The sequence below is a fragment of the Athene noctua genome, chromosome 1 (genome assembly GCF_965140245.1).
Source record: "Athene noctua chromosome 1, bAthNoc1.hap1.1, whole genome shotgun sequence".
NCBI lineage: Eukaryota > Metazoa > Chordata > Aves > Strigiformes > Strigidae > Athene > Athene noctua.
Window position 1 is genome coordinate 2,917,314 of NC_134037.1, and position 13,042 is coordinate 2,930,355.

General features: G+C 54.2%; 1 protein-coding gene across 2 annotated transcripts; it reads left to right on the forward strand.

Moving 5' to 3' along the window:
* The first annotated feature begins 963 nt into the window (after positions 1-963).
* DNAJC27 (DnaJ heat shock protein family (Hsp40) member C27) lies at positions 964-12,926 on the forward strand. Of its 2 annotated transcripts, none has more exons than XM_074895410.1 (8): positions 964-1,181; positions 2,591-2,673; positions 3,439-3,508; positions 7,247-7,411; positions 7,844-7,966; positions 8,785-8,945; positions 10,271-10,399; positions 12,437-12,926. In XM_074895410.1, the coding sequence occupies exons 1-8, from the start codon at positions 1,095-1,097 to the stop codon at positions 12,501-12,503; spliced, it is 885 nt and encodes a 294-aa protein (XP_074751511.1). In that variant the 5' UTR covers positions 964-1,094; the 3' UTR covers positions 12,504-12,926. The 2 variants fall into 2 exon arrangements, with proteins under 2 accessions (XP_074751511.1, XP_074751512.1); XM_074895411.1 differs by lacking the exon at positions 964-1,181 and adding an exon at positions 1,965-2,069.
* Positions 12,927-13,042: the final 116 nt, after the last annotated feature.

A 13,042-nucleotide genomic window follows, 5' to 3' on the forward strand; every position in this document is an offset into this window, starting at 1 on the left:
CCCATGGGCCATACCACAAGTTATGGGGGACAGGAGATGTAACCTCCAACCGCTCTGCCTGGAGCTCTCCAGGGCCACTCCAACCCTCAGGCTCGGCCTGCAAGGGCAGCGGGACAGCCTGAGAGCCCCCAGGACCGTGCAGGATGACACGATGCTGTGGTGCTGCTTTCGAGCCCCTGGAGATGCGGGGACAGGGCAAGGGACATCCCGCTGAAGGCAGGGGCAGAAGGCAGGGCTGTGGTTCTCCCCCTGCTCCCCAGGGCCCTGGCCTGACCCTTCACTCTGGCACCTCACTGCCAACCCCTGGGGTGGGCAGGGGAGGCAGACAGGCAGGACAGGACAGGGGTCCCAGGCCCCGGCCTGTTCTTTCACTACAGCACCTCACTGCCGACCCCCAGGGCAGGGTGGGCAGGGCAGGCAGTACAGGCAGGGCAGGGCAGGACAGTACGGGCAGGGCAGGGCAGGGCAGTCAGTACAGGTAGGGCAGGGCAGGCAGGGCAGGGCAGTACAAGCAGGGCAGGCAGTACAGGCAGGGCAGGCAGTACAGGCAGTGCAGTACAGGCAGGGCAGTACAGGCAGGGCAGTACAGGCAGTACAGGCAGGGCAGTACAGGCAGTACAGGCAGTGCAGTACAGGTGGTACAGGCAGGGCAGTACAGGCAGGGCAGTACAGGCAGGGCAGTACAGGTGGTACAGGCAGTGCAGTACAGGCAGGGCAGTACAGGCAGGGCAGGCAGGGCAGTACAGGTGGTACAGGCAGGGCAGTACAGGCGGTACAGGCGGTACAGGCAGTACAGTACAGGCGGTACAGGCAGTACAGGCAGGGCGGGCAAGTGACCCGGGCCGCGGCCGGTCCCCTCCTCGCGCCACCTCCCTGCCGCCCCCTACAGGACGGTAACGGCCGCTGCCCAGAGCGGCGCGCGCCGACGTTCCCGTCAGAGCTCGCGAGAACTGTCGGGCCAGGGGCGGGAGTCTCGCGCGAGCGCAGGGCGGTGAGGCGGCCCCGGGCCCGCCGCGCTCCCTCCGTCCTGCCCTCCCTCCCTCCTTCCGCCGCCTCAGCCGGGCCCGGCCCGGCCCGCGCCGCCCCCGCCCGCCATGGAGGCGAATCCGCCGAAGCGGAAGGAGTCGCGCAAGTCGCTGAGGATTAAAGTCATCTCCATGGGCAACGCGGAGGTGGGCAAGGTGAGGCGCTGCGATTGGCGGGCGGGCGGTGGCGGGCAGGCCGGCTACCCAATGGGAAACTGGGTGCGTGCGGCCGCGCTGCTGGAGAGGCCGCGGATTGGTGGCTGTGCCGGCCGGCGGGAGCCAATCAGGAGCAGGCCGCGCCGTCCACTGCGAGGCCGGAGGTTGGGGCGGGTGGAGGATTGACAGCTTTCGGGGGCGGGACCGCCGGGTTTTATTGGCTGCGTTGCGAGGGCGGGGCCTCCCGAGAGGGGCGGGGCCTCCCGCTTCGGCCTGCAGCTGGCGGCGGGTGTCATGGCGGCGCCCGCGGCCCCAGTTGTCAGCGGCCTCCTCCGTCCCCGGGCTCCTGCGTCCCCGCCGCCGGGGGCGGGCCCGGTGCGGGGCTCACCGTGCCTCCCCGCCCCGGCATAGGTGGGCAGGGGCCGGCCCGCGGTGCCACGGGCCCCAGAGCGTTCCCCTCCTCTCTGGGGTGGGTCCCTCCGTGATCCGCCTGCTGAGGGACACCCGTTCCCGTGTCCGCTTCCTTCAGAGCGAGCCCACACGACCGTGCTCCAGCCACGGACACCGCAGTGCAGCGCCTGAGGGAAGAAAGGGGGGAACCAGCCCTTGGTGCCTTGCTCGAGGGCTGCCAGGGGAATCCCATCCCTCCCCAGTTTGGCTTTTGGGCTTCCTCAGGAACCCCCCTTCCTCCTGCTGTGTGAGTGACCCAGCTCTTCTCCGAGATGTTATTTCTTCTCCCAGCCAGGTTCTGTTCTGAAGTGCAGCCCCTTCTTTTGTTTGCTTAATAAATGTAAGTCCTGTTAAACCACTGATAGCACGAGGACTCCCTTGGGGCAGACAAATGCCTCCCTGATGGCAAGAAAATCCAGAAGGATCTTGCAGGACAGAGTGAGTGGGCAAAGAGGTGACTGGTGACATCCTTACGGGATTTATCTCTAGACAGCTGATAGCAGCCTACTCCTCTGCTCTCCCTAAACAGTATCTTCGCCAGTCAGGGGCAGAACCAGGGCTGGAGGGACCTGGTGTGACCCTGAACGTGCTTTTCGGGCTGCCAAAATGTTCTTGGTGGCTTTTGGGGAGCTGACTGCCGCCAGGCTCCTTGAGCACATAGCTCATCCAGGGTGGATGTTTTCTGGAGGGGAATAAATCAGTTTCTTGTTGCTCTAATCTCCAAGTACATAAGGAATAACTGACACCCAGTGGCTTTTTCTTCTTTTTTTTGCAGAAAGCAGCTGCTCTGGTAAAGATTGGCGCTTTGGTTGTGGGTTAATTAGCTAGTTTAGGGACTTAAGGCAGAGTTGTCTCTGCAGCCATCCAGCTGGCTGGGGACTGTGGGTGAATTCCCTATTAATGTGACTGTGACGGTGTATGGTGCCATCCTGCTGAAACTCCCTTTTCCTTTCTCCCAGAGCTGCATTATAAAGCGTTACTGTGAGAAGAGGTTCGTTCCCAAATACCTGGCGACTATTGGTATCGACTATGGCGTCACCAAGTAAGTACCTCCGTGGTGAGGAGCCACAAGTGTCTGGAGAGTGGGATGAGCCACGTGGCTGCAGATGGCAGGCGTGGGTCTGCCGGGGCCTGAGAGAGGTGTCTCTGGGAGTCACTGGTCTCCGCAGAGGCAGAGGGTAGACGTACAGTGGGGTTCACAGAATCGTCTAGGTTGGAAAAGACCTTGAAGATCATCCAGTCCAACCATTAACCTAACACTGACAGTTCCCTACTACACCATATCCCTCAGCACTATGTCGACTCTACTCTTAAACACTTCCAGGGATGGGGACTCCACTACTTCCCTGGGCAGCCCATTCCAAAGCCCAACAACCCCTTCTGGAAAGAAATGCTTCCTAATATCTAGTCTAAACCTTCCCTGGCACAACTTGAGGCCATTGAGTGGGTTGTCTCACTTCCTGCTGCTCTTGAGTGAGCACACTGCCCCGAGCCAGGTGTACTTGGCTCTGTCAAGGCTGCTTAGTTTCCATGGCATAATCTACATTTCTGCTTTAATAATAAAATAATCTGTGCAGCTCACCATTACCATGCTATATCTAGAGCTGGTGCCGTCCTCCACATCTGACTGGCTCTAGGGGCAGTTTTCTGACTGTTAAACCCCAGCTTTTGGAACTTCTTAATGTTTTTTTTTCTGTGCCTGATCACCCAGCTCTCTCTCTGCAGAGATAAGGGGTGTTCCTGTGGGGCACAGCCCATGCAAGGGCTGAGCTGGAGCCCTCTCAAGCATTTCCCACTTCTCTTTCAGGGTGCAGGTCAGAGACCGAGAGATCAAGGTTAACATCTTTGACATGGCGGGGCACCCATTCTTCTACGAGGTAAGGCAGACGTGGTTCCAGGCAGCGTGCCACAGGGCTGCCCTCAGCTAGCCCAGCTCAGAACTATTCAACACCCATCAGCTTTCCTCAGATCTGCCTGGAATTGGGTTTGGGAGTGGGAAACTTGAAAAAGAAATCTTAGGAGCTTCCTCTGCTACAATACACCACTTTCTTTCCCACCACAGACACCTAATGCAGGCCAGCACTGGAAACCCCTGCTGCCTTTCTGTCAGCAGCGACTCCCTGCTGCTAGGGCTTGCTGAATCCAGGAGCCTGACAGGGGTGAGGTTACCACAGCTCCATAGTCAGAGGGCCAGGCAGTAGCGAGGCGGGGTGTGTGTCCCCGGTAGGCACACACAGACACACCTATACAAGACATATATATGTGTGTACGTGGCTGGCTGTGCAGATTAACACAGAGAGAAACAGTCAGCGCTGGCACAGACAGCACCAGTGGCCTCATCTTGGTCTCTCCGGCTGTTCAGAAGGAAAACAAAATTATTAAAACTGAAACTTAAAAAGCCACAAACAACTCTGATAGAATAACCCCCAAACTTCCTCATAAACCATGAGTGTAAGGTTTGGCTTTTACAAGCTGCCACTTATGTTGCTAGCCCTGTTTCAAGTGGCTCCTTGTGCTTATGAATCTGCCCATCTTGATTTTTTTTTTTTACTCAGATTGGGAGATGTTTGGAGCTTACCTTGGGCATTTATACAATACTGGCATTGTAATCCATGACCAAAGTGCAGTAAAAATACTTACGGTTGGACTAGGTGATTGTTACAGGCCCCTTCCAACTGAAATACTCCATTCCATTCTAAAATTATTTACTATACAAATAATAAACAGTACTATTTACAAAAAGGAGCTTGCAGGATAAAACTTCAGGATTTGAACACACAGACTACAACATCCATTTCGGAGAGCTGGCACAAAGGAGTGATTGTGATCACGTTTATTTTAAATTATAGACGAAGTAATAAAGTGAGCCCACAAGTGGAAGAAAGGAACATTAAATGCTTATTCTTTATAATCCTGTTGTTTTAACAGTGGAATGCGTACTAATTCTTCATTATGAACATGCTGCTGGTGCTTGGCAAAGCATCATTCTGTGACTAATAAAAATGTATAGAATGTCAGGAAAGAGAAATTTGTAACATGACAAATACTAAGGTGACATAACTGAAAATGAGTGAGGGCAAAAGAGTGAGACAACAATGTAATGGTTTATACTGGCCAGTGACTGCCTGGCTATTTACAATTACTTATCTGGTTGCTCGTAAGCCTTTTATTCCTCTCTTGTGTTCTCAGGATTTGCTTGTTGCTTGCTGTGAAGTTTTGGGCACAACAAGGATTTCAATGTTATTTGTGTGTAGAACTACAAGTTTTGACTTGGGTTTGTAAGTCTTGATACAGTACAAGTAACCAGTGAAATGTAATTAATTAAGAATAGCCTCGAATACAGCAGGAAGCAGGGAGATTGGGGAACAGAGCTGACAGCATGAAGAAATTGAGGGGCAGAGGACTGTGAAGACCCGCATCTGATGCAGATATGGTCAGTAGAGTTCTTTCTAGCACAGTTACTGCTTGCAGATATAGGAGCTGCTCATGTGTGTGGACTTTCTGGCTATGCCACGGCCAATCCTTATGAGACAATGGAGAAGAGAAAGACTTTGAGTCCCTGGAAAGTGTAATGGGCTTAAACTGTCAGTTTGGTGAATAAATATGTGGCAAATACTTATTGAAGAGTGACAAGACAGAAAACTGATGCTGCTCAGCTGTTTTGGCTTTGTATTTTCAGCATTTAATGTGAATGTGTAGTATGTCTCAGATGTATAATTTGTTTTAGACTAAAATATAAGTAAATGTGGAAAAATAAAACCCACCAGGCACAAGTCTAAACTGGGAGAGGAGTGGCAGCCCTGCAGAAAGGGTTCTGGGGGTGCTGGTTGTCAGCAGCTCAGTAGGAGCCAGCAGCTTGCCCTGGCAGCCAGGAGGGAAAACCACGTCCCGGGGGGCATCAAACCCAGCATGGCCAGTGGCCAAGAGAGGGGATTGTCCCACTGTGTTCAGCGTTGGTGTGGCCTCCCCTTGAGTACTGTGTGTGGCTGGGCCCCACCATTTTAGAAGGATGGGAAAGTTCTTGAATGCATCCAGAGAAGGGCAACCTAGCTGGTGACAGGGCTGGAAGGATGTCCTGTGAGGGGCAGCTGAGGTCTCTAGGTTGGTCTAGTCTGGAGAAAAGGAGCCTGAGGGGCAACCTCGTTGCTCTCTGCAGCTTCCTGAGCAAGGGAGCTGGAGAGGGAGGTGCTGAGCTCTTCTCCTTGGGATCCAGTGACAGGACGTGTGGGAATGGTTCAAAGCTGCACCAGGGGAGGTTCAGACTGGCCATGAGGAAGCATTCCTTTACTGAGAGGGTGGTCAAACCCTGGAAGAGGCTTCCTGGAGAGGTGGTCGATGCCCCAAGCCTGTCAGTGCTTAAGAGCCATTTGGACAATTCCCCTGATAACATGGTTTAACTTTTGGTCAGCCCTGAAGTGGTCAGGCAGCTGGACTGGATGATCCTTGTAGGTCCCTTACAACTGAAACAGTCTGTTTTGTTCCAATGGCTGTCCTGTAGCTGACCTTAGACCCTCATCCAGCAGCTGTCCTGGGGTTCCTCGCTCTCCCCAGTTGCTGGCACTGGGCATACAAGCCCCAGGGGCTGCAGTCCCACTCCAGCTGCTGGTACAGACCCCCTTATGCACACCCACATGCGCAGACAGATGTCCTGCAGATCCCTCCAGTAGCTGGGCTCGGACATGCAGTCTGTCCCGTGGTCGCCCTGGATCCTTGCTCTCCCCTGCTGCCTCATGCACAGGGATGCACGTGGGTGTCTCAGTCAACTCCCAGACCTTCCAGTCTCCCCAGGAGTTGGCCTGACACCTCATCTGCCATTGTGCATCTGTGCTTTTCACAGAATCATAGAATGGTTTGGGTTGTAAGACACCTCAAAGACTGTCTAGTTCCAACCCCGCTGCTATGGCAGGGACACCTCCCACTAGATCAGGTTGCTCAAGGCTCCATCCAACCTATCTCTGAACATTTCCAGGGATGGAGCATCCACAGCCTCCTTGGGCAACCTGTTCCAGTGCCTCACCACCCTCACAGTAAAAAAATTCTTCCTTCTATTTAGTCTAAACCTTCCCTCCCTCAACTTCCACTCATTACTCCTCGTCCTGTCATTACAGTCCCTTGTAAAAAGTCCCTCCCCAGCTTTCTTGTAGGCATCCTTCAGGTACTGGAAGGCCACCGTGAGGTCTCCCCGGAGCCTTCTCTTTTTCAGGCTGAACAAGCCCAACTCTCTCAGCCTGTCCTCACTGGAGAGGTGCTCCAGCCCTCTGATCATCTTGGTAGCCCTCCTCTGGACTCGTTCTGACAGTTCTATATCCTTCTTGTACTGGGGGCTCCAGAGCTGGACGCAATATTCCAGGTGGGGTCTCAGGAGGGCAGAGCAGAGGGGCAGACTCACCTCCCTCGACCTAGTGACTATTCTATGTGAAGGTATTTTCGGGGCTGATCGCTCTCCTCTAGTAGCACAGTGACGGTATTATTTGGGTTGTGTCCTTTTTTTGTGATCTGTGTGGAGATAAGATTTTTATCACAGAATCTAAATGGTGATCCCCCCCAGATCTGCCCGGCTGTGTGCTCTCAGCCTGGCTGTTGCTGATGCCAGCGCCATGCCTTTGTCCCTGCAGGTGAGGAACGAGTTTTACAAGGACACACAGGGAGTCATCCTGGTCTATGACGTTGGACAAAAGGAGTCTTTCGACGCGCTGGACGCGTGGCTGGCTGAGATGAAGCAAGAGCTGGGCCCCCACGGGAACATGGAGAACGTTGTCTTCGTTGTCTGTGCGAACAAGGTGGGCAGCCAGGCTGTGGTGTGGTCCTGATCTCCGGCTCTCAGCGCTCGTTGTGTTCCCAGCTTGAGCCCAAGCTGCTGAGTTCCAGCTGTAGCAAGGGAAATATTATTAAATTGTAGGTAAGACTTTCTAAGAACCAGACACATGTGTGAGGAGACCTCAGTTCAACAGGGTTTTGGGAATGTGGTGGCCATGCGTCTGTCAGGAAGGGTTCAAGTAAGGGTGACGTTGTCTCTGGACTGGATAAACTCTCAAAGGCCTTATCACTTGAATTTTCTGTGCTTTCTTTCCACGCTGCCTCCATCCCTTGGAGGATGCCTCTCCAACCAGACCTGTCCCTTACCCGCTGTTTGGTGATCAGCCTTGGAGCTTTGTTCCTCCAGCTGGCACTGCAGAGCATGGCTCTGACCTCTGCCTTTTCTCCCGGTCTAGATCGACTGCACCAAGCACCGCAGCGTGGATGAAAGCGAGGGGCGGCTCTGGGCAGAGAGCCGGGGCTTTCTTTACTTTGAGACATCGGCACAAACCGGAGAAGGAATCAACGAGATGTTTCAGGTGAGGTGTAGTGAAGGTGCTGAGGGCAGAGACACCACGCTGAGCCAGGATTTGATGGCAGAGTGTCCGCTGAACTGCCTGGATCCCACAAAACCCGTTGGCCCTCTGCCCCAGAGGTGTCTTCCTAGCGAAATGTCACCCCAAGAAAGCCATAGCTGTTTAGCTCAGGATCAGCATTACACAGAATCCCAGAATCCTTCAGGTTGGAAAAGCCCCTCGGGATCATCGAGTCCAACCCTCAGCCTGACTCTACAAAGTTCTCCCCTACCCCACATCCCCCACAGCTCATCCCAACGGCCCTGAAACCCCCCCAGGGATGGAGACTCCCCCCTCCCTGGGCAGCCTGTGCCACTCTCGGACCACTCTTGCTGGGAAACATTTGTTCCTCATGTCCAGTCTGAACCTCCTCTGTTGCAATTTAAAGCCATTCCCTTTTGATCCTCCTAGTCCTGAGCTGGCCCTAGCATTGCGTTGCTCAAGCTGATGATCCCTCTTGCTGCACTGGGAACACGATGCAGAGATGCCTACGTCACATTTTCAGGTCCAGCCCGGAACTGAAGTGGGTTTGAGATAAACGTGGGGCCTGGCCTCCTCAGTCTGCCCCACAGTCCTTGCAGGGACTGGATCCCCCTCACTGGGGGTATCTCAGCCCCCCACATCCCAGGCAATGGGGAATGAACACCCAGCAGTTGTCCAAGTGCTCCCCAGTGCTTGAGAGGATGAGCCCGCAGCCAGCGAGGCCAGTGGGGTCTCCTGTGCGCTGCCACCACCTTTGGGGGGGACAGTTCCTTCCCACTAACTCCTCCCTGTGTCCACAGACTTTTTACTCCGCCATCATCGACCTGTGTGACAACGGTGGGAAGCGCCCTCCTTCCAGCGTGGGGGTCGGCTTCACCAAAGAGCAGGCTGATGCCATTCGCAGGATCCGCAACAGCAAGGACAGTTGGGACATGCTGGGGGTCAAACCCGGAGCCACGAGGTGAGGGAGACTTGAGCATTTGCCTGCCTGGCTCTAATCTTTCTGACCTGACAGGCTGGTTGCATCTGGTCTTCTAGTGACCTGTGTGCTGATAAGCTCACCTTGGTTTATATGGCAGCTGGGTACGAGTATCTAGCCACAAAATTGAGGCAACGCAAAAGAAACCCTCGGTCCTGAGCACCAAATTTCCCCTTTTAACTGACAAGTCAAGCTGGAGGCAAGAGGGAAATAATGAATGTGAGAACTTCAGCCCTGCCAGCTGCCCAGGGTTACATCCTGCCTCTGGGCCTCGCTTGCCAGACATGTTTGGAGCAGCTCCAGCTTTACGTTCCGTGCTCTCCAGGTCTGGAGAAGCTGGTGTGAGGTTGCTGCCCACATTATCAAAAAGGGATTGATGTTACAGGCCTTCCACCTGGAAGCAGTACTCCCACAAGACAAGCTTTCTCTTGTCTCCCTCGGAAGAGCTCTAGCCAGGTGAAATTGGTCATTGCCTGTGTAAGAGGTTGGATATTGAATCTCTAAAGCTAAAACAAGCTCCCAGAGTTATGCCTTGCTTTCTTCTCTCTGAAACCCGAGGATGACCTTGTGTACTCCTTGCAGAGGGGCTGGAGAGTGGATTTTTGGGTAACAGAAATCATTTAGGACTCGTACATCCTCCCGTTGGCTCTCTGAAATGTAGGTATTGAGCCTGACCCCTCCTCCAGCCCCTTCTCATCCGCAGGGAGGGATCAGCAGCTCTGCAGGGCAGTTCGTGCTGTGATCACCAGCACGGATGGACTTGTCTTCCTCAGGAGGTGCCCTCCTTTCCCCTCGGCCTGCAGCTGGAGCTGAGATGTCTGCCTTGGACCAGACACCCAGGGTTTAAAGGGCTGAAGTGACGTGCCAGTGCCTTCGCCCGGAGTGTGTAGGTGGTTTGATGAGTCAGGGTGCCTGTGCCCCCACGCTGTCTCCCAGCTTTCTGCTCTCTCAGAGACTCAGCACACCAAGGCACGTGTCGCAGGCACGTGTCTGACACGATGGGAGTTCCTGCTGGCACAGTCCTGTGGTGGAGAGGGTGTATCTGCCCCAGGAGAGGAGTTCTCCCCCCTCCTCTGCTTGTGCCACACCAAGAAGTGCCCTGGGTGTTTTTCGGCACCTCTTTTCTCCACAGCATCACCTCCAAAGCCTGGAGGTCCTTAGAGCCAGCGAGGGAAGGTTCAAAAGTGTCTATGCAGGGGTGTTGAGCACAGGGGGAGCTCCTGGCCCTGCTGTGCTCTGCCAGCTGGGGCAAGGCTGAGCCGGGCTGTGTGTCCCTTGGATCCCCTCACTCTTCTCCTCTCTCCTAGGGACGAAGTGAACAAAGCCTATAGGAAGCTGGCCGTGCTGCTCCACCCTGATAAATGTGTGGCTCCTGGCAGCGAAGACGCCTTCAAAGCGGTGGTGAACGCCCGGACCGCACTTCTCAAAAACATCAAGTAGGGAACAGAGCCACTCAAGAGCTGGAAACCTTCCCCTCTTTTCCCCACTAGCTCCCGGGCAGCCGTGGGGCACCCCTCTCCTCCTCACGCTTACCGCTGGCATGGCACCGGCCGTGGGAGCAGGACTGCATCCAACTGTAGCGTGCTTGTCGTGCTGCAAAGGGGGCAGAGAGCTGAGGAGGGGAGAGGAACCCCAGAGCCCTCCCTCCTCTGTGGCCACAGGTCGTGGTTGGTTTTAAGTGCTGATAGCAGTGAGGTCCCCACCTTCCTGGCTGTGTTCCACCTCCTAGAGGTTACCAGCCGTGGAGAGGTTTGGATGCGTGGCTGTAATGTGTGGATGCAGCGAGGGCAGAGTGAGATCAGACCTGAAAGCTACTGTGCCTGAAAGCATTGGTGTCATGGGTGGAGGATGCCTGGGATGGACAATGGGTTTGTCAGTCTATCTGGGTTCTGGAGCAGCCCCTGCAAGGCTGCGCATGCTGAAAGGCCCAGTGCTGGAGCGGTTCAGCTCCCTGCTCAAAGCTGGCTCCTTCCAGCTGACACCCGATGATGGGGGTCAGGGCGGAAGATGGGAGTTGCTTGAGGAAACCTCTGGTACTGCAGGAAGAAACTGGTTCCAAGAGCCCTTTTCCCCTTCCTCCCCGTGCTGTCACGGTGCCAAGAATGATCCCTTTGGCAGGACTGGGGCTCTCCCCCAGGCACCCACCTCCTCATCACAGCACGGAGTCTCCTACCACCACCTCCTTCCATCTCCCTGAGCCCAGCTCCTCAGGGAGAGCCCCTAAGGCTGCACATCTCCCTCTCTCCCTGCCTTTAAAAGCACTATTAGTCTACATTATGTGGTAGATTTAAGGAGAGGTCTATTAAAACCAAGGTTTACTTTATTTCCTTTAATTCTCTAAGGTGAACTCAAATACCAAGAAATAGAAGGCACTTGTATCTGATTGCTTCAGTGAAGCAAGAAAAGGGAGAGGAGGGAAGAAGCTTTAAGGCTTTCTTTCTAGATTCCTATGTATTTCTTAGACTTATTCAACTCTGCAGAGGGAATACCCTCCTGTTTTTCGTGACAGTTATAATGAGTCATAGCCCTCGCCGGCCTCTGGGGTGGGTGCCACCGTCACCCGTGGGGAACTGTCCTCAGGTGTGGGTGGCCCTGGCTATTCACAGGCAGGAGGAGGGTGCTGACCTAAGGGGGAGGCAGATCAGCCCGCAAGATGGCTGCCTGTCAGCTCTGCCCTTCCTCCCCTCAGCCAGCCTCATCTCCTGAGCTTCACCCACACTGCAGAGCTCCGTGGGGTGAAGTGGGTGGCATGGGGTGGCGGGGGGCATGTTCTCCCCCAGCCCTCTTTTCTCACAGCAGCACGTACAGTTGTGGATCAGCAGGTGGGTGTGGGTTGCTCCCTCCCAGTCACAGCTGTTGTTTTCTTGCATTAGCCTTGTTGGTTTAGAGGGGAGCGTTGCTGGTCACCCCAACAAGTGCTTGCAGGGGTTAAGATCTGCCCGTTGTGATCCTGAGGGAGGTTGGAGCTGTGATGGCTGCCAGGCTCTTCGGGGAGACTGAACGGGAGACTCCTTGGGTTCCCATGGGTTTGGCAGGACCCAGTTTTGTTTTCTCGCTGCTGTTAGAGCTTGGCAGGGAAGGTCAGGACACTAAGCTACAGAACAAATAAGTGTGTGCTTATGTGTCCTCACCCCACCCCACAGGTATCCTGTTCAGAAGTGTTTTCTCCAATGGTCAGTGCAATATCTTTTTTTTTTTTTTTCCACTTCAAGGCAGCTTTTCTGTGTTTCCCCTTCAAAACATAAAATAAATCGACAGTAGATTCCACTCCCCCCTCTTTTTTGGCAGCAAAAGGGACTTTAAAGCCAGTATCATTTTGCTCTTGCTCAGGTTTCTGGTGCTGGGTTTCTGGGAAGAAGAAATAAGCTGTCCTGCTGGGAAGCACTTTTTCTCCTCTGATGTAGAAATAACCAAGGGGAGATGTTGCTACAAGAGGTTAATGTCTAAAATAGTTTCATTTTTTTCTCTCCCAGATGTATTCAAAGCTGGGCTGGGGGAGATCAGCAGGTCAGGCATTGGAGCTGTGGCAAGTTGCGCTGACGGCGTCTTGTTCCAAACATTTTATAGCACTGTGGAGTTCACTGGAAACCTCCCCACTTGTCTAGTGGAGGAAACCACTTAATTCTGGCTTCAGAACTATTTCTCTGTTTTGTTTTGGTTTTTTTTTCCATTAAGGAGGGTAAATAATCCCATGGCTGAATGGTGCACTTCACTTTGAGGGCGAGATCTCCATGCCTGGAGTGGTTTAAAGGTTGCTTGGGGGCTCTCTGGGTCTTTTGCGCCACGCACGGTCCCTCCTGTTTGCTCCTCAGGTGACTCTGGCCGCCGGTTTTGGGGTGTCTCCTGTCTGTTTACAGAGCTGACTGGATGTTGGGAGATGATTACACACGCATGTCACGTCTAGCGATGCCGGTGACCTTCTAAGTTGTGTTACTTTTATAAATTAAACCCCCCTTTGGAACAAAGGAAGCCTTGTGAGCTGTCCACCCGCGGCGACCGCCTGCTGTTAATGTTTAATTGCCCTTTGACTCATTTCTCTCCTCCCCAGCTGGCTCTGGCCAAGGTTGGTGGTGAAGAGC

Bases quoted from the DNA above. Each gene is read 5' to 3' on its own strand.
- DNAJC27 (XM_074895410.1), top strand. From the start codon at position 1,095: ATGGAGGCGAATCCGCCGAAGCGGAAGGAGTCGCGCAAGTCGCTGAGG. The intron at 2,674-3,438 runs GTAAGTACCTCC...CTTCTCTTTCAG, and splicing joins ATCGACTATGGCGTCACCAA to GGTGCAGGTCAGAGACCGAG. The intron at 7,967-8,784 runs GTGAGGTGTAGT...CTGTGTCCACAG, and splicing joins GAATCAACGAGATGTTTCAG to ACTTTTTACTCCGCCATCAT.